Source organism: Oncorhynchus masou, chromosome 21, assembly GCF_036934945.1.
Source record: "Oncorhynchus masou masou isolate Uvic2021 chromosome 21, UVic_Omas_1.1, whole genome shotgun sequence".
Lineage (NCBI taxonomy): Eukaryota > Metazoa > Chordata > Actinopteri > Salmoniformes > Salmonidae > Oncorhynchus > Oncorhynchus masou.
Window position 1 is genome coordinate 52,402,584 of NC_088232.1, and position 20,905 is coordinate 52,423,488.

General features: G+C 45.9%; 1 protein-coding gene across 1 annotated transcript in view; it reads right to left on the minus strand.

Moving 5' to 3' along the window:
* The window catches only part of LOC135508504 (protein-tyrosine kinase 2-beta-like), a 71,436-nt gene that overhangs the window by 8,317 nt on the left and 42,214 nt on the right, over positions 1 to 20,905 (minus strand). Inside the window, exons 18-27 of the mRNA XM_064928753.1 lie at positions 17,902 to 18,002; positions 17,581 to 17,696; positions 15,535 to 15,635; positions 13,854 to 13,943; positions 13,508 to 13,712; positions 13,206 to 13,308; positions 11,896 to 11,952; positions 6,418 to 6,543; positions 6,003 to 6,041; positions 5,723 to 5,791 (exon numbers count right to left, since the gene is read on the minus strand). Of these exons, the coding sequence (XP_064784825.1) occupies positions 5,723 to 5,791; positions 6,003 to 6,041; positions 6,418 to 6,543; positions 11,896 to 11,952; positions 13,206 to 13,308; positions 13,508 to 13,712; positions 13,854 to 13,943; positions 15,535 to 15,635; positions 17,581 to 17,696; positions 17,902 to 18,002 (1,007 nt within the window). The remainder of the gene's footprint in view (positions 1 to 5,722; positions 5,792 to 6,002; positions 6,042 to 6,417; positions 6,544 to 11,895; positions 11,953 to 13,205; positions 13,309 to 13,507; positions 13,713 to 13,853; positions 13,944 to 15,534; positions 15,636 to 17,580; positions 17,697 to 17,901; positions 18,003 to 20,905) is intronic.

Genomic DNA, 20,905 nt, shown 5'->3' on the forward strand with positions numbered 1-20,905 from the left:
GCAAATTTCAATTAACAAAAAAAAAAGACGGACGTTGTAGTCATGGCAGATAATATTATAATTTTTGCTGACTTTAATACTCACATGGAAAAGATCACAGACCCACTCCAAAAGGCTTTCGGAGCCATCATCGACTCAGTGGGTTGTGTCCAACATGTCTCCGGACCTACTCACTGCCACAGTCATACTCAGGACCTAGTTTTGTCCCATGGAATAAATTTTGTGGATCCTAATGTTTTTCCTCATAATCCTGGACTATCAGACCACCATTTTATTATGTTTGATATCGCAACTCATCTGCTCAGACCCCAACCAAGGATCATCAAAAGCCGTGCTAAAAATTCTTGGACAACCCGAAGATTCCTAGATGCCCTTCCAGACTCCCTCCACCTACCCAAGGATGTCAGAGTACAAATATCAGTTAACCACCTAACTGAGGAACTCAATTTAACCTTGTGCAATACCCTAGATGCAGTCGCACCCCTAAAAACAAAAAACATTTGTCAGAAAATACCCGAGCTCAAAAGCAAGCTTCCAGAAAATTGGAACGGAAATGGTGCTACACCAAACTGGAAGTCTTTGAAAGACAGTACCGTGCAGTACCATTTAAATCTGCGCTGTCCTCCAAAGCTCAGTTGTCCTGAGTCTGCACAACTCTGCTAGGACCTAGGATCAAGGGAGACACTCAAGTTTTTTAATATTATATCTTTTGACACATTGCTGAATATAATCATGGCCTCTAAACCTTTAAGCTGCATACTGGACCCTATTCCAACTAAACTTCTGAAAGAGCTGCTTCCTGTGCTTGGCCTGCCTATGTTGAACATAATAAACGGCTCTCTATCCACCGGATGTGTACCAAACTCACTAAAAGTGGCAGTAATAAAGCCTCTCTTGTAAAAGCCAAACCTTGACCCAGAAAATATAAAAAACTATCAGCCTATATCGAATCTCCCATTCCTCTCCAAATTTTTTTGAAAAGGCTGTTGCGCAGCAACTCACTGCCTTCCTGAAGACAAACAATGTATTTGAAACGCTTCAGTCTGGTTTTAGACCCCATCATAGCACTAAGACTGCACTCGTGAAGGTGGTAAATTACCTTTTAATGGCGTCGTACCAAGTCTCTGCGTTTGTCCTCGTGCTCCTAGACCTTACTGCTGCTTTCGACACCATTGATCACCACATTCTTTTGAAGAGATTGGAAACCCTAATTGGTCTATGCAGACAAGTTCTGGCCTGGTTTAGATCTTATCTGTCAGAAAGATATCAGTTTGTCTCTGTGGATGGTTTTTCCTCTGACAAATCAACTGTAAATTTCAGGGTTCATCAAGGCTCCGTTTTACGACCACTATTGTTTTCACTATACAGAAGATCTCTTTGTTTCTTGGGGCCTAGAACATCTCTGTTTTGTCCAAGTTTAATAGAAGCTGAAATGTCTGAAACACAGGCTTCTATGTCTGAAACAGGGAATTTTGGGGCTTCACCATGTTTCATCGAATTGTATAGCTGTGTATCGTCCACATAGCAGTGAAAGTTAGCATTATGTTTCTGAATGACATCACTATATACACCATGTATAACTTCTAGGTTAGACTACTGCAATGCTCTACTTTCCGGCTACCAGGATAAAGCACTAAATAAACTTCAGTTAGTGCTAAACAAGGCTGCTAGAATCCTGACTACAACCAACGAATTTGATCATATTACTCCAGTGCTAGCCTCTCTACACTGGCATCCTATTAAGGCAAGGGCTGATTTCAAGATTTTACTGCTAACCTACAAAGCATTACATGGGCTTCCTCCTACCTATCTCTCTGATTTGGTCCTACCGTACATACCTACACGTACGCTATTTCTAAGTAAATAGCTGGAGGCAGGGCTTTCTCCTATAGAGCTCAATTTTTATGGAATGGTCTGCCTATCCATGTGAGAGATGCAGACTCGGTCTCAACCTTTAAGACTCATCTCTTCAGTAGGTCCTCTGATTGAGTGTAGTCTGGCCCAGGAGTGTGAAGGTGTACAAAACGGCTCTGGAGCAACGAACCACCCTTGCTGTCTCTGCATGGCTGATTCCCCTCTCTCCACTGGGATTCTCTGCCTCTAACCCTATTACGGGGGCTGAGTCACTGGCTTACTGGTGCTCTTCCATGCAATCCCTAGGAGGGGTGCGTCACTTGAGAGGGTTGAGTCACTGACGTGATTTTCCTGTCCGGGTTGGTGCCTCCCCTTGGGTTGTGCCGTGGGGAGATCTTTGTGGGCTATACTCAGCCTTGTCTCAGGATGGTAGGTTGGTGGTTGGAGATATCCCTCTAGTGGTGTGTGAACTGTGCTTTGGCAAAGTGGGTGGGGTTATATCCTGCCTGTTTGGCCTGTCTGGGGGTATCGTCAGACGGGGCCACAGTGTCTCCCGACCCCTCTCGTCTCAGCCTCCAGTATTTATGCTGCAATAGTTTGTGTCGAGGGGCTAGGGTCAGTCTGTAACATCTGGAGTATTTATCCTGTCTTATCCGGTGTCCTGTGTGAATTTAAGTATGCTCTCTAATTCTCTCTCTCTTTTTCTCTTTCTCTCTTTCTCTCGGAGGACCTGAGCCCTAGGACCAAGCCTCGACTAACTGGCCTGATGACTCATTGCTGTCCCCAGTCCACCTGGTTGTGCTGCTGCTCCAGTTTCAACTGTTCTGTCTGCGGCTATGGAACCCTGACCTGTTCACCAGATGTGCTACCTGTCCCAGACCTGCTGTTTCAACTCTCTCTGAGACAGCAGGAGCGGTAGAGATACTTTGAATGATCGGCTATGAAAAGCCAACTGACATTTACTCCGAAGGTGCTGACCTGTTGCACCCTCTAGCCAGAAGAGGACTGGTAGCACATCAGCCTGGTTCCTCTCTAGGTTTCTTCCTAGGTTCTGGATTTTCCTAGCCACCGTGCTTCTACACCTGCATTGCCTGCTGTTTGGGGTTTTAAGCTGGGTTTCTGTACAGCACTTTAAGACATCAGCTGATGTAAGGGAAGGGAAGGGTTTTCTAAATAAATTTGATTGAATTTGATTGATGGTAGCATTGCCTTTAAATTGTTTAACTTGGGTCAAACATTTCGAGTAGCCTTCCACAAGCTTACCACAATAAGTTGGGTGAATATTGGCCCATTCCTCCTGACAGAGCTGGTGTTACTGAGTCAGGTTTGTAAGGCCTCCATGCTCCCACACGCTTTTGCAGTTTTGCCCACACATTTTCTATAAAATTGAGGACAGGGCTTTGTGATGGCCACTCCAAAACCTTGACTTTGTTGTCCTTAAGCTATTTTGCCACAACTTTGGAAGTATGCTTGGGGTCATTGTCCATTTGACCCATTTGCGACCAAGCTTTAACTTCCTGACTAATGTTTTGAGATGTTGCTTCAATATATCCACATCATTTTCCAGCCTCATGATGCCACCTATTTTGTTAAGTACACCAGTCCCTCCTGCAGCAAAGCACCTCCAAAACATGATGCTTCCACCCCCCGTGCTTCACGGTTGGGATGGTGTCTTCGGCTTGCAACCCTCCCCCTTTTTCCTCCAAACATAACGATGGTCATTGTGGCCAAACAGTTCTATTCCTGTTTCATCAGACCAGAGGACATCTCTCCAAAAAGTACGATCTTTGTCTCCATGTGCAGTTGCAAACCGTAGTCTGGCTTTTTGTGGCTTTTTTATGGAGCAGTGGCTTCTTCCTTGTTGAGCGGCCTTTCAAGTTATGTCAATATAGGACTTGTTTTACTGAGGATATATATACTTTTGTACCTGTTTCCTCCAGCATCTTCACAAGGTCCTTTGCTGTTGTTCTGGGATTGATTTGCACTTTTTGCACCAAAGTACTTTCACCTCTAGGAGACAGAACGAGTCTCCATCCTGAGCGGTATGATGGCTGTGTGGTCCCATGGTGTTTATGCCTGCGTACTATTGTTTGTACAGATGAACGTGGTACCTTCAGTTATTTGGAAATTGCTTCCAAGGATGAACCAGACTTGTGGAGGTCTACATTTTTTTGACTGAGGTCTTGGCTGATTTCTTTTGATTTTCTCATGATGTCAAGCAAAAAGGCACTGAGCTTGAAGGTAAGCCTTGTAATACATCTACAGGTACACCTCCAATTGACTCAAATGATGTCAATTAGCCTATCAGAAGCATCTAAAGCCATGACATAATTTTCTGGAATTTTCCAAGCTGTTTAAAGGCACAGTCAACTTATTGTATGTAAACTTCTGACCCACTGGAATTGTGATACAGTGAATTATAAGTGAAATAATCTGTCTGTAAACAATTGTTGGAAAAATTACTTGTGTCATTGTCACGCCCTGACCTTAGAGATCCTTTTTATGTCTCTATTTTGGTTTGGTCATGGTGTGAGTTGGGGTGGGCATTCTATGTTTTTGTTCTATGTTTTCTATTTCTGTGTGTTTGGCCGGGTGTGGTTCTCAATCAGAGGCAGCTGTCTATCGTTGTCTCTGATTGGGAACCATACTTAGGTAGCCTTTTCCCACCTGTGTTTTGTGGGTAGTTGTTTTCTGTTTTGTGTGTCTGCACCAGACAGAACAATTTTGATTGTTCCGCTTTGTTATTTTTTTGTTCTAGTGTTCAGTTTTATTAATAAATCATGAACACGTACCACAATGCACCTTGGTCCTCTTCTTCAAACAACAGTTACAGTCATGCACAAAGTAGATGTCCTAACCGACTTCCCAAAACTATAGTTTGTTAACAAGAAATTTGTGGAGTGGTTGAAAAACAAGTTTTAAATGACTCCAACCTAAGTGTATGTAAACTAGTTTTAATGACTCCGACCTAAGTGTATGTAAACTAGTTTTAATGACTCCAACCTAAGTGTTTGTAAACTAGTTTTAATGACTCCAACCTAAGTGTATGTAAACTAGTTTTAATGACTCCGACCTAAGTGTATGTAAACTAGTTTCAATGACTCCGACCTAAGTGTATGTAAACTAGTTTCAATGACTCCAACCTAAGTGTATGTAAACTAGTTTTAATGACTCCAACCTAAGTGTTTGTAAACTAGTTTTAATGACTCCGACCTAAGTGTATGTAAACTAGTTTTAATGACTCCGACCTAAGTGTATGTAAACTAGTTCTAATGACTCCAACCTAAGTGTTTGTAAACTAGTTCTAATGACTCCGACCTAAGTGTTTGTAAACTAGTTTTAATGACTCCGACCTAAGTGTATGTAAACTAGTTTTAATGACTCCGACCTAAGTGTATGTAAACTAGTTTTAATGACTCCAACCTAAGTGTTTATAAACTAGTTTTAATGACTCCGACCTAAGTGTTTGTAAACTAGTTTTAATGACTCCGACCTAAGTGTTTGTAAACTAGCTTTAATGACTCCGACCTAAGTGTTTGTAAACTAGCTTTAATGACTCCGACCTAAGTGTTTGTAAACTAGCTTTAATGACTCCGACCTAAGTGTATGTAAACTTCCGACTTCAACTGTATACGGCCAATATACCACGGCTAAGGGTTGTTCTTAGGCACGACACACAAGGGGCCTTATTGCTGTTATAAACTGGTTACCAACGTAATTATAGCAGTCAAAATACATGTTTTGTCATACCCGTGGTATACTGTCTGATATACCACGGCTGTCAGCCAATCAGCATTCAGGGCTGGAACCACCCAGTTTATAAACGAGTTTAAAAGAGGACAGCTTTATAACGGCTGCTTGTTGTTACCTGTGGAGCTGAGGCCTTTGGTGGTTTGTCTGGAGGAAGTGTGGCTCGGTCTGCTGGCTCCTCCTCATGCTGTAGACGACAACAGGAAAAACTGAGGCCGGGATTCAATCCGATGGCGGATTTGGACAATCAGTCATTTCAAAGGTCATTCCCGAGTGAGCCGACATAATGTTTACTGTGAATGTGGTCTCTGCCTTTAAGACTTGCACTGCCGACAATGTGTGATCAGATTGAATCCTGGCATAACCGATACAACAACTACTAATACCGAACAACATACCGTAGCTGTTCTGAACTCCTGTTGAACTTGTATAGGATCCTGCAAGGACACATACAGTAGAAATACATTAGAAACGGGGAAGTGATGACCTTCAGGAATTAGAATGTTACAAAATGTAGGATCTTAATTTGATCACTATCATTGCTGAGAATTTTCCTGCCCCCTGCACAAAATGTAAATAGAGCTTCATGACGTACATAAAATGAAGAGAAAAGCCACAAGTGTAGCACTTTTAATGTGACCTACGGTTGGCCAGCTAACAGCCTAAACCACCCATCAACATTATAGACGAAACGTTCACATCCTGTTGCTGCAGGAATATGCTGCTACACCAATACTGGTCAAATCAAGATCGCATCTGTATCTGTCTGAATACAAAAAGTCTGTCTGTCCGTCCGTCCGTCTTTATTCTTACCAGGTGTTTCTCCTCCTGCTCCAGCCACCGGCTGTCTGTCAGCATGTCCTCTCTTTGTCTACGAAGAGTATCCTCCACCCTCTCCTTCTCCCAGACAGACCTCGCATCCCCCACCCCACATGGCTCCTACACGCCACACACACACGCCACACACACACACGCCACACACACACGCGCCACACACACACACACACACACACACACACACACACACACACACACACACACACACACACACACACACACACACACACACACACACACACACCTGTTTGATGCCATGTTGTGATGGTTGAAAAACATCTGTCTATAGGGCTTGAGCACAGCTAGATCTCCATGCTGCCTCCGCACAAGCGGCTCAACTACCCACAATGCATTTCAACAGGAAGCAACGGAGAGGTTAATCGGTCATCACTATGTGGCCAAATTGCATAATCAGACAACCTGCCTTCTCAAACATCTGATTATGATCCCTAAAATTATAATGAGACCAAGAAGCTAATTTGGTTTTCATACACGATGTACGGTTATAGCAGCTTGGCCATGTAGTGAGGCCGTGGTTATGGGTCTTACCCCGACACTGCATCGTCGTGGAGACGTGGGATAGGCTGTGGTGACATCACAGGCCCTGGGGGGGCTAGCAAGGACAGGAGAGCTGGCACACAGAGACCCAGGTAGCTAAAACACACACAGACACACACACGCACACACAGCCACACACACGCACACAAACGCAGCCACACACACACACACACACACACACAGCCACACACACACACACACACACACACACAGCCACACAGCCACACAGCCACACACACACACACACAGCCACACACACAGCCACACACACACACACACACACACACACACACACACACACACACACACAGCCACTCACACACGGTCATAAAAACAGAAGCGATGCGCCACAGCTACTTTAAAGTCACATGCTAGCGGCAGGAAATGCTGTGCACACACAATCTCACACTAAATGGAACTAGCAAACAGTCTGTATTAACATGACAAAGAAGACCAGTACCAGCAACACAGTAGACTGTATATGTAAGCCCAGGACAGCCCTACAGGACAGCGCTACAGGACAGCGCTACAGGACAGCGCTACAGGACAGTACTACAGGACAGCCCTACAGGACAGTGCTACAGGACAACCCTACAGGACAGCCCTACAAGACCGCCCTACAGGACAGTGCTACAGGACAGCCCTACAGGACAGCCCTACAGGACAGTGCTACAGGACAGCCCTACAGGACAGTGCTACAGGACAGTGCTACAGGACAGTTCTACAGGATAGCCCTACAGGACAGTGCTACAGGACAGTGCTACAGGACAGTGCTACAGGACAGTGCTACAGGACAGTGCTACAGGACAGTGCTACAGGACAGTGTTACAGGACAGCGCTACAGGACAGTGCTACAGGACAGCCCTACAGGACAGTACTACAGGACAGTGCTACAGGACAGCCCTACAGGACAGTACTACAGGACAGCCCTACAGGACAGTACTACAGGACAGTGCTACAGGACAGTGTTACAGGACAGCGCTACAGGACAGTGCTACAGGACAGCGCTACAGGACAGTGCTACAGGACAGCCCTACAGGACAGCACTACAGGACAGTGCTACAGGACAGCCCTACAGGACAGTACTACAGGACAGTGTTACAGGACAGTGCTACAGGACAGTGCTACAGGACAGCCCTACAGGACAGCCTTACAGGACAGCCCTACAGGATAGTGCTACAGGACATCCCTACAGGACAGCGCTACAGGAAAGCCCTACAGGACAGCCTTACAGGACAGCGCTACAGGACATTACTAGAGGACATTACTACAGGACAGTGCGACAGGACAGCCCTACAGGACAGCCCTACAAGACAGCCCTACAGGACAGCCCTACAAGACAGCCCTACAGGACAGCGCTACAGGACAGCCCTACAGGACAGCCCTACAGGACAGCGCTACAGGACAGCGCTACAGGACAGCGCTACAGGACATTACTACAGGACATTACTACAGGACAGTGCGACAGGACAGCTCTACAGGACAGTGCTACAGGACAGTGCTACAGGACAGCCCTACAGGACAGTGCTACAGGACAGCCCTACAGGACAGCTCTACAGGACAGTGCTACAGGACAGCCCTACAGGAGAGTGCTACGGGACAGCCCGACAGGACAGCCCTACAAGACAGCCCTACAGAACAGCCCTAGAAGACAGCCCTACAGGACAGCCTTACAGGACAGCACTACAGGACAGGGCTACAGGACAGTGCTACAGGACAGCCCTACAGGACAGTGCTACAGGACAGCCCTACAGGACAGCCCTACAGGACAGTGCTACAGGACAGCCCTACAGGACAGCCCTACAGGACAGTGCTACAGGACAGTGCTACAGGACAGCCCTACAGGACAGCGCTACAGGACAGCCCTACAGGACATTACTACAGGACAGTGCTACAGGACAGCTCTACAGGAGAGCCCTACAGGACATTACTACAGGACATTACTACAGGACAGTGCTACAGGACAGCCCTACAGGAGAGTGCTACGGGACACTGCGACAGGACAGCCCTACAGGACAGCCCTACAGGACAGTGCTACAGGACAGTGCTACAGGACAGTGCTACAGGACAGCCCTACAGGACAGTGCTACAGGACAGTGCTACAGGACAGCCCTACAGGACAGTGCTACAGGACAGTGCTACAGGACAGCCCTACAGGACAGCGCTACAGGACAGCACTACAGGACAGAGCTACAGGACAGTGCTACAGGACAGCGCTACAGGACAGCCCTACAGGACAGCCCTACAGGACAGCCCTACAGGACAGCCCTACAGGACAGTAATACAGAACAGAGCTACAGGACAGTGCTACAGGACAGCCCTACAGGACAGTGCTACAGGACATTACTACAGGACAGTGCGACAGGACAGCCCTACAGGACAGCCCTACAGGACAGCCCTACAGGACAGCCCTACAGGACAGTAATACAGAACAGAGCTACAGGACAGTGTTACAGGACAGCCCTACAGGACAGTGCTACAGGACAGTACTACAGGACAGTGCTACAGGACAGCCCTACAGGACAGCCCTACAGGACAGCACTACAGGACAGAGCTACAGGACAGTGCTACAGGACAGCCCTACAGGACAGCCCTACAGGACAGTGCTACAGGACAGTACTACAGGACAGTGCTACAGGACAGCCCTACAGGACAGCACTACAGGACAGAGCTACAGGACAGTGCTACAGGACAGCCCTACAGGACAGCCCTACAGGACAGTGCTACGGGACAGCGCTACAGGACAGCCCTACAGGACATTACTACAGGACAGACCTACAGGACATTACTACAGGACAGCCCTACAGGACAGCCCTACAAGACAGCACTACAAGACAGCCCTACAGGACATTGCTACAGGACATTACTACAGGACATTACTACAGGACAGTGCGACAGGACAGCCCTACAGGACAGCCCTACAAGACAGCCCTACAAGACAGCCCTACAAGACAGCCCTACAGGACATTACTACAGGACAGTGCGACAGGACAGCCCTACAGGACAGCCCTACAAGACAGCCCTACAAGACAGCCCTACAGGACAGCCCTACAAGACAGCCCTACAAGACAGCCCTACAGGACAGCCCTACAGGACAGCCCTACAAGACAGCCCTACAAGACAGCCCTACAGGACAGTACTACAGGACAGCCCTACAGGACAGTGCTACAGGACAGCCCTACAGGACAGTGCTACAGGACAGCCCTACAGGACATTGCTACAGGACAGCCCTACAGGACAGTGCTACAGGACAGTGTTACAGGACAGCGCTACAGGACAGTGCTACAGGACATTGCTACAGGACAGCCCTACAGGACAGTGCTACAGGACAGTGTTACAGGACAGCGCTACAGGACAGTGCTACAGGACATTGCTACAGGACAGCCCTACAGGACAGTGCTACAGGACAGCCCTACAGGACAGTGTTACAGGACAGCGCTACAGGACAGCCCTACAGGACAGCGCTACAGGACAGCCCTACAGGACAGCGCTACAGGACAGCGCTACAGGACAGTGTTACAGGACAGTGCTACAGGACAGTGTTACAGGACAGTGTTACAGGACAGTGTTACAGGACAGCCCTACAGGACAGTGCTACAGGACAGTGTTACAGGACAGTGTTACAGGACAGTGTTACAGGACAGCCCTACAGGACAGTGCTACAGGACAGTGTTACAGGACAGCCCTACAGGACAGTGCTACAGGACAGTGTTACAGGACAGTGTTACAGGACAGTGCTACAGGACAGTGTTACAGGACAGCCCTACAGGACAGTGTTACAGGACAGCCCTACAGGACAGTGCTACAGGACAGTGTTACAGGACAGTGTTACAGGACAGTGCTACAGGACAGTGTTACAGGACAGCCCTACAGGACAGCCCTACAGGACAGCCCTACAGGACAGTGCTACAGGACAGTGCTACAGGACAGTGTTACAGGACAGTGTTACAGGACAGTGTTACAGGACAGTGTTACAGGACAGCCCTACAGGACAGTACTATAGGACAGTGCTACAGGACAGCCCTACAGGACAGTGCTACAGGACAGTACTACAGGACAGCCCTACAGGACAGTGCTACAGGACAGCCCTACAGGACAGCCCTACAGGACAGTGCTACAGGACAGCCCTACAGGACAGCCCTACAGGACAGCCCTACAGGACAGTACTACAGGACAGTGCTACAGGACAGTGCTACAGGACAGCCCTACAGGACAGCCCTACAGGACAGTGCTACAGGACAGTACTACAGGACAGCCCTACAGGACAGCCCTACAGGACAGTACTACAGGACAGTGCTACAGGACAGCCCTACAGGACAGCCCTACAGGACAGTGCTACAGGACAGTGCTACAGGACAGCCCTACAGGACAGCCCTACAGGACAGTGCTACAGGACAGTGTTACAGGACAGCCCTACAGGACAGTACTACAGGACAGTGCTACAGGACAGTGTTACAGGACAGCCCTACAGGACAGTGCTACAGGACAGCCCTACAGGACAGTGTTACAGGACAGTACTACAGGACAGTGTTACAGGACAGTACTACAGGACAGCCCTACAGGACAGTGCTACAGGACAGCGCTACAGGACAGTACTACAGGACAGTGCTACAGGACAGCGCTACAGGACAGCCCTACAGGACAGTGCTACAGGACAGCGCTACAGGACAGTGCTACAGGACAGCGCTACAGGACAGCGCTACAGGACAGCGCTACAGAACAGTGCTACAGGACAGCGCTACAGGACAGTGTTACAGGACAGTGCTACAGGACAGTGTTACAGGACAGTTCTACAGGACAGTGCTACAGGACAGTGCTACAGGACAGTGCTACAGGACAGTGCTACAGGACAGTGCATAGCAGGTCTTACTCCACTTTCACAAACTGTTTAGCTACCTGTATTCTCATGCCAGGCCTGAGGGTGTTGCTCTGGAAACAAGGTTTCCTTGATGGCTACGAGAGAGGAGGAGAGAGAGAGGAGGAGAGGAGAAGGAGAGAGAGAGAGAGAGGAGAGGAGAAGGAAAAGGAGAGAGAGAGAGAGAGAGAGAGAGAGGAGAGGAGAAGGAAAAGAGAGAGAGAGAGAGAGAGAGAGAGAGAGAGAGAGAGAGAGAGAGAGAGAGAGTAGAAGGAGAAGGAGAGAGAGGAGAGGAGAAGGAAGGGGAGAGGAGGAGAGGAGAAGGAGAGAGAGAGGAGAAGGAGAGAGAGTTAGGCTGTGTGCATGGGAGTTTACCATCTGTGTGTGTGGTGAGTGTACAGTATGTGTGGACTGCGGACGTGAGGATGACGTGCGGGTGGTTGGAGAATTTGGGCATTTTCAAAACACATGAAACAACTTTTTCCTGCAATCTAGAGCCATTATCATTTTGCTTAAATTTATGTTTTTTTTTTCCATATCTAAGCATAGCTCTTGAGCTATCTGTACCCTCCTGACTGGGGGTTAGTTTAGGTGGGTGTGTTTACTACCTCTCTCTGTGTGGGTGTGTTTTCTACATCTCTGTGTGGGTGTGTTTACTACCTCTCTCTGTGTGGGTGTGTTTTCTACATCTCTGTGTGGGTGTGTTTACTACCTCTCTCTGTGTGGGTGTGTTTTCTACATCTCTGTGTGGGCGTGTTTACTACTCCTCTCTTTGTGGGTGTGTTTACTACGTCTCTGTGTGGGTGTGTTTACTCCTCCTCTCTGTGTGGGTGTGTTTACTACCTCTCTCTGTGTGGGTGTGTTTTCTACATCTCTGTGTGGGTGTGTTTACTACTCCTCTCCGTGTGGGTGTGTTTTCTACATCTCTGTGTGGGTGTGTTTACTATGTCTCTGTGTGGGTGTGTTTACTCCTCCTCTCTGTGTGGGTGTGTTTTCTACATCTCTGTGTGGGTGTGTTTACTACGTCTCTGTGTGGGTGTGTTTACTACTCCTCTCTGTGTGGGTGTGTTTACTACGTCTCTGTGTGGGTGTTTACTACGTCTCGGTGTGGGTGTGTTTACTACCTCTCTCTGTGTGGGTGTGTTTACTACTCCTCTGTGTGGGTGTGTTTACTACGTCTCGGTGTGGGTGTGTTTACTATGTCTCTGTGTGGGTGTGTTTACTACGTCTCTGTGTGGGTGTGTTTACTATGTCTCTGTGTGGGTGTGTTTACTATGTCTCTGTGTGGGTGTGTTTACTATGTCTCTGTGTGGGTGTGTTTACTACTCCTCTGTGTGGGTGTGTTTATTACCTTGGGTGGGGGCTCAGTGGTCTTGGAGTCGTAGGGTGTCATGACTCGAGCTCTCTGTCTCTTCCTCTCTCCCTCCTGTTCCTTCTCCATCCTATGAATATCACTACACACACACACACATACACACTTTAAAGGCTCACATTTACTCACATACCTGTCATGTATTTCTGTTGCTAGCAAGATTGATTGTGTGTGGCTGTGTATGTGTGTGTGGCTGTGTGTGTGGCTGTGTGTGTGTGTGTGTGTGTGTGTGTGTGTGTGTGTGTGTGTGTGTGTGTGTGTGTGTATGTGTGTGTATGTACCTGAGCTTGCAGACCAGCTGTGTGAAGGAGGGGCGTGTGTGTGGGTCATAACTCCAGGTGTGTGTGAGAAGTGTGTAGAGGGTGGGGGGACAGAGGGAGGGTTTGGGCAGACGGACACCACCCTCTAGTTGGTTGATCACCTCCCCGTTCTCCAACCAGAAGAACGGCTGTTGACCTAGGGACATCACCTCCCACACACACACCCCTGCAACACACACCTCGTTATTACAAACACACAAACACACCAACACACACACACGCACATCAATATTACGAATACACACACCTCGTTGTTATGACCAAACAAACGAACACAAACCATTGAACCCAGTGATGAGTGACTCACCGAACATCCAGACATCACTAGCTGTGGTGAAGCGTCTGAAGTTGATGGATTCTGGAGCCATCCATTTGATAGGTAATCTGCTAAGAGAAGCTTCAGGGAACACAGAGTATTTGTTAAGCATCTGAACGCAACTTTGGAAGTGTTCATGCGTGTGTGTGTATTTGTATGTAATTTTGTGTGTGTGTGTGTGTGTGTGTGTGTGTGTGTGTGTGTGTGTGTGTGTGTGTGTGTGTGTGTGTTCTTTTTTTTCCTCAATCTACACACAATACCTCATAATGACATCACAATACCCCATAATGACATCACAATACCCCATAATCACATCACAACACCCCACAATGACGTCACAAAACCCCACAATGATGTCACAATACCCCATAATGACAAAGTAAAAAAATATATTTTTTAGACATTTTTGCAAACAATACAAAAAATAAAAAACGTTTCCATAATTTCCATAAGAATTTTCAGGTCTCTCCAGAGATGTTCGATCAGGTTCAATTCCGGGCCCTGGCTGGGCAACTCAAAGACATTCAGAGACTTGAAGCTACTACTGCATTGTATTGGCTGTGTGCTTAGGGTCGTTGTCCTGTTGGAAGGTGAACCTTTGTCCAGTCTGAGGTCCTGAGTGCTCTAGAGCAGGTTTTCATCAAGGATCTCTGTACTTTGCTCTTTTCATCTTTCCCTCGATCCTGACTAGTCTCTCAGTCCCTGCCGATGAAAAACATTGGTACAGCATGATGCTGCCACCACGCTTCACTGTAGTGATGGTTTTCTCCAGACGTGACGCTTGGCATTCAGGCCAAAGAGGTCAATCTTGTTTTCATCAGACCAGAGAATCTTGTTTCTCATGGTCTGAGAGTTCTTTAGGTGCCTTTTGGCAAACTCCAAGTGGGCTGTCATGTGCCTTTTACTGAGGAGTGGCTTCTGCCTGGCCACTCAACCATAAAGGCCTGATTGGTGGAGTGCGGCAGAGATGGTTGTCCTTCTGGAAGGTTCTCCCATCTCCACAGAGGAACTCTGGAGCTTTGTCAGAGTAACCTTCGGGTTCTTGGTCACCTCCCTGACCACGGTCCTTCTCCCCCGATTGGTCAGTTTGGCCTAACGGCATGCTCTAGGAAGTGTCTTGGTGATTCCAAACTTCTTCCATTTAAGAATAATGGAGGCCACTGTGTTCTTGGGGACCTTCAATGCTGCAGAAATGTTTTGGTACCCTTCCTCAGATCTGTGCCTCGACACAATCCTGTCTCTGAGCTCTACAGACAATTCCTTTAACCTCATGGCTTGGCTTTTGCTCTGACATGCACTGTCAACAGTGGGACCTTATATAGACAGGTGTGTGCCTTTACAAATTAAGTCCAATCAATTGAATTTACCACAGGTGGACTCCAATCAAGTTGTGGAAACATCTCAAGGATGATCAATGGAAACAGGATGCACTGGAGCTCCATTTTGAGTCTCATAGCAAAGAGTCTGAATACTTATGTAAATTAGTTATTTATAAAAATGACAAACAAAACAAAAACAACTGTTTTCTCTTTGTCATTATGGGTTATTTTTGTGTGTAGATTTGATGAGGAATTGTTTTATTTCATCCGTTTAAGTATAAGGCTGTAAAACGTAACAAAGTGTGGATAAAGTGAAAGGGTCTGAATCCTTCCGGAAGGCACCGTGTTAATACCTTTGTAGTAGTCTTCTTCTTCTAGATAACGTGACAGCCCAAAGTCTCCCAGTTTGACACAGTCTGCAGACGCCACCAACACGTTCCTCACAGCTATGTCTCTAACCAATCACAATAGAGAAATGGAACTATATTAACCAATCGCGATAGAGAAATGGGAACTATATTAACCAATCACAATAGAGAAATGGAACTATATTAACCAATCACAATAGAGAAATGGAACTATATTAACCAATCACGATAGAGAAATTGAACTATATTAACCAATCACAATAGAGAAATTGAACTATATTAACCAATCGCGATAGAGAAATTGAACTATATTAACCAATCACAATAGAGAAATTGAACTACATTAACCAATCACAATAGAGAAATTGAACTACATTAACCAATCACAATAGAGAAATTGAACTATATTATTAACCAATCGCGATAGAGAAATTGAACTATATTATTAACCAATCGCGATAGAGAAATTGATCTATATTAACCAATCACGATAGAGAAATTGATCTATATTAACCAATCACGATAGAGAAATTGAACTATATTAACCAATCATGATAGAGAAATTGAACTATATTAACCAATCACAATAGAGAAATTGAACTACATTAACCAATCACAATAGAGAAATTGAACTATATTATTAACCAATCGCGATAGAGAAACTAAAACACTATCAAAAGATCCAATGCAGCCGTTATCATTTCTGGGTAACAATTAAAGCGGTCAATCAGCAGTAGAAAACAATAACAAAGTGTCCTCCCCGCTCCTGTTTTGGTAAAAAAGTTGAGGGATGATGTGCTGGAGAAATGTAACCTCAAATTCATAGACAGAACTACGTCTGCAAGGACTGACCATCCATGATCTGAAAATGTTAGTTTTAACCATGTTTGAGGCTATAAAGTGTTTCTTTACATTTACTTTGTTTACAAGTAAAACAAACAGAGGGGTTTGGAACTTTCTTATTGGACTATTCGTTAATTTACCGTCTGGTGATGTCATCTAACAGCTTGTCTAACAGCTCTGACACTAAAGGGATATTATCATCATTTTCACCATTTTCACAGAATTATTCCAACATCATAGTGTGGAAATATATTTAAAACACAGGAAAATTACACTGGGTCTTTTAACCAATCCCAATGCTGGGATTAAACCATATTAACCAATCCCAATGCTGGGATTAAACCATATTAACCATATTAACCAATCCCAATGCTGGGATTAAACCATATTAACCATATTAACCAATCCCAATGCCGGGATTAAACCATATTAACAATATTAACCAATCCCAATGCCGGGATTAAACCATATTAACAATATGAACCAATCCCAATGCCGGGATTAAACCATATTAACCATATTAACCAATCCCAATGCCGGGATTAAACCATATTAACCATATTAACCAATCCCAATGCCGGGATTAAACCATATTAACCAATCCCAATGCCGGGATTAAACCATATTAACAATATTAACCAATCCCAATGCCGGGATTAAACCATATTAACCAATCCCAATGCCGGGATTAAACCATATTAACCAATCCCAATGCCGGGATTAAACCATATTAACAATATGAACCAATCCCTATGCCGGGATTAAACCATATTAACCATATTAACCAATAATAACCAATGCTAGAGAAACATAGTCAGAAATGAATCATTCAGCCAATGAGGAAGCAGACTTTGAGGGCTGACATCAGAAGTGATATGATGCTGTGGGGTTGATGAAACAGGCGTTCACTTCCTCTCTGGGTTAAAAAAGAGAAATCTGCAGTTCAAACAACAACAAAGCATTCACCCAGACGGTGTTTTCACAGCTGAGGGGTTGAAAAATATATTTGTTCACGAGCAGAATAAAAACACCTGATGCGTTGGGTTCTAATGGAGCCGTTGAACTTAGATCGTTAGGCATTTAGAAGTTATTTGTTTTAAAATGGTGATTGCCCCTTTAATAAACTACTTCCTCTAAAACAACATGACGTTCAGGAAATCAGGGACGTGAATTGAGCGAGTTTGTTACCTGTGTACCATGCTCAGCCCCTCCAGGTAAGCCAGCGCTTTACAGATCTGTAGACTATACAGGACCAGAGTCACACTGGTCAGAGACCTCTGCTGCTCCACAAGGTAGGTGCCCAACTACACACACACACATACACACAGAGAGAGAGAGACAGAGAAAGAGATGTGGATTCTCTCTATACATTATCCTGCTCTACTCCTTGATGCGATGCATTCTGAGCCAGTGAGTGACTTCATATTTAGACTGGTGACATCACAGACTGGTGACATCACAAAAAACCTCTGACCCCTCGTGCCCTGAACTAGTCTCGGGAACCCTCACCTCTCCGTGCTCATACAGCTCCATGACGATCCACACAGGGTCCACCTCAATGACCCCGATCAGACGTACAATGTGAGGATGATCTAGAGTCTTCATCAACACTGACAGAGAGAGAGAGATACAGACAGAGAGAGAGAGATACAGACAGAGAGAGAGATACGGAAAGAGAGAAAGAGATACAGAAAGAGAGAGAGAGATACAGAAAGAGAGAGAGAGATACAGAAAGAGAGAGAGGGAGAGAGATACAGAAAGACAGAAAGAGAGAGAGATACAGAAAGAGAGAGAGAGATACAGAAAGAGAGAGAGAGATACAGAAAGAGAGAGCGATACAGAAAGAGAGAGAGATACAGACAGAGATAGAGATACAGACAGAGAGAGAGAGATACAGAAAGAGAGAGAGAGATACAGACAGAGAGAGAGATACAGAAAGAGAGAGAGAGATACAGAAAGAGAGAGAGATACAGAAAGAGAGAGAGAGATACAGAAAGAGAGAGAGATACAGAAAGAGAGAGAGAGATACAGAAAGAGAGAGAGAGATACAGACAGAGAGAGAGATACAGAAAGAGAGAGAGATACAGAAAGAGAGAGAGATACAGAAAGAGAGAGAGATACAGACAGAGAGAGATACAGACAGAGAGAGAGAGAGATACAGACAGAGAGAGAGAGAGATACAGACAGAGAGAGAGATACAGAAAGAGAGAGAGAGATACAAAAAGAGAGAGAAAGAGTTTTGATTTTTAAAATCATCTTCAAAATCATCTTTATGGGGTGGCAGGGTAGCCTAGTGGTTAGAGTGTAGAGGAGGCAGGGTAGCCTAGTGGTTAGAGCGTTGGACTAGTAACCGAAAGGTTGCTAGTTCGAATCCCCGAGCTGACAATGTACAAATCTGTTGTTCTGCCCCTGAACAGGCAGTTAACCCACTGTTCCTAGGCCGTCATTGAAAATAAGAATTTGTTCGTAACTGACTTGCCTGGTTAAATAAAGGTAAAATAAAAATTATTGGGTCTGGGAACCTACAACACTATAAACATTCATACAAAGCCATAGTTACACATCAATTAAAAACAGAACAGTAACTTAACACAACAGCCTCTGAATACCTCATATACTCATCAACAGATCAAGTTTGTAATAGGCAAACTCAACCCTCAGTCTTGCTGCCAACATCCACACCACCTCCACAGACCCCTGTCCCCAAATACTGTTCTTTCAGGTCTTCCATATGGCTAATTTGGCTGCTCCCTGACACAAAATTAGGCAAAGTACCTACACCCCTTTGACCTGTACTTTAGCCCAAATATAAACAGTTGGGAAGAGAAAACCTCTCCCAGAGCTGAGAACCAATTAGTGATCAGGTCATCTAAAACCGTCACTGTACAACAGTCTCTGGGCGGCTTGAAGCCGGAAAGCCTTGATCCTGGTAGAAATGTCCACCAGGCCTTGCCCACCCTCGTGCAGCGGCAGGTACAGGGCTGCAGCTTTAATCCAATGTTGTCCAGACCAGAAGAAATTGACAACAGTCCTCTGAAGTTCTTGGTGGCTATAAAAATCATTAGTCTGTTGCACAGGGTAGAGGTGGCTGGGTTATTGACTACCTGTACCCTTCCCCTATAAGACAGCTGGGGTAGCACCCATTTCCACCTTGACAGGCATACACTTTCTCCACTACACCAGTTCTTCTTCTGAAAAACATCGGAGCCTAGAAATACCCCCAAAGTCTTCAATTGCCGATTGACTCTAGCTGAGGAGACCCAATCATACACCTTTAAAGCATTTGAGAACTTTAACATCCTCAACCCCTGTAATAAAAACTATCACGTCATCTGCATACGCAGACAGTGCTTTCGTGGGACCCTTCATCACACCTGGCACAGAGAAACCAGTAAGCTTCACTCTTAAAAAGCAAAGCATTGGTTCAATCGCCAGACTATATAACTGCCCTGAAATTGGGCATCCCTGCCTGATGCCCCTTTGGACGGAGATGGGGCAACTCAAACCACCCCTCACCTTCACCATACACCAGGCCCCAGCATACAGTAAACTCATCCAAGACCAAAAAACATCCCCAAACCCAAAGGCTTTCATTGTTTTAAACAAGTACTGGTGGTCCACATGATCAAAAGCCTTCTCCTGATCCAAGGAAAGTAAACCCACAGTCACATCAGACAGTTTACAAATGTCTAAAACATTTCTTATTAGAAACAAGTTATCAACTACAGAGCGGTCAGGTACACAGTAAGATTGGTCCTTGTGGACCAACAACCCCAGATACTCTGTCAACTTGTTTGAGAGACATTTAGATACAATTGTATATTCTGCACAAAGCAACGCAACGGGTCGCCAATTTTTTATAGGAGCCAAATCCCCCCTTTATAGGAGTCAAATCTCACTTTATAGGAGCCAAATCCCCCTTTATAGGAGCCAAATCCCCCTTTATAGGAGCCAAATCCCCCTTTATAGGAGCCAAATCCCCCTTTATAGGAGCCAAATCCCCCTTTGTAGGAGCCAAATCCCCCTTTATAGGAGCCAAATCCACCTTTATAGGAGCCAAATCCCCCTTTGTAGGAGCCAAATCCCCCTTTATAGGAGCCAAATCCCCCTTTGTAGGAGCCAAATCCCACTTTATAGGAGCCAAATCCCCCTTTATAGGAGCCAAATCCCCCTTTATAGGAGCCAAATCCCCCTTTATAGGAGCCAAATCCCCCTTTGTAGGAGCCAAATCCCCCTTTATAGGAGCCAAATCCACCTTTATAGGAGCCAAATCCCCCTTTGTAGGAGCCAAATCCCCCTTTGTAGGAGCCAAATCCCCCTTTGTAGGAGCCAAATCCCCGTTTGTAGTAGCCAAATCCCCCTTTGTAGGAGCCAAATCCCCCTTTGTAGGAGCCTAATCCCCCTTTGTAGGAGCCAAATCCCCCTTTGTAGGAGCCAAATCCCTCTTTATAGGAGCCAAATCCCCCTTTGTAGGAGCCAAATCCCCCTTTGTAGGAGCCAAATCCCCCTTTAT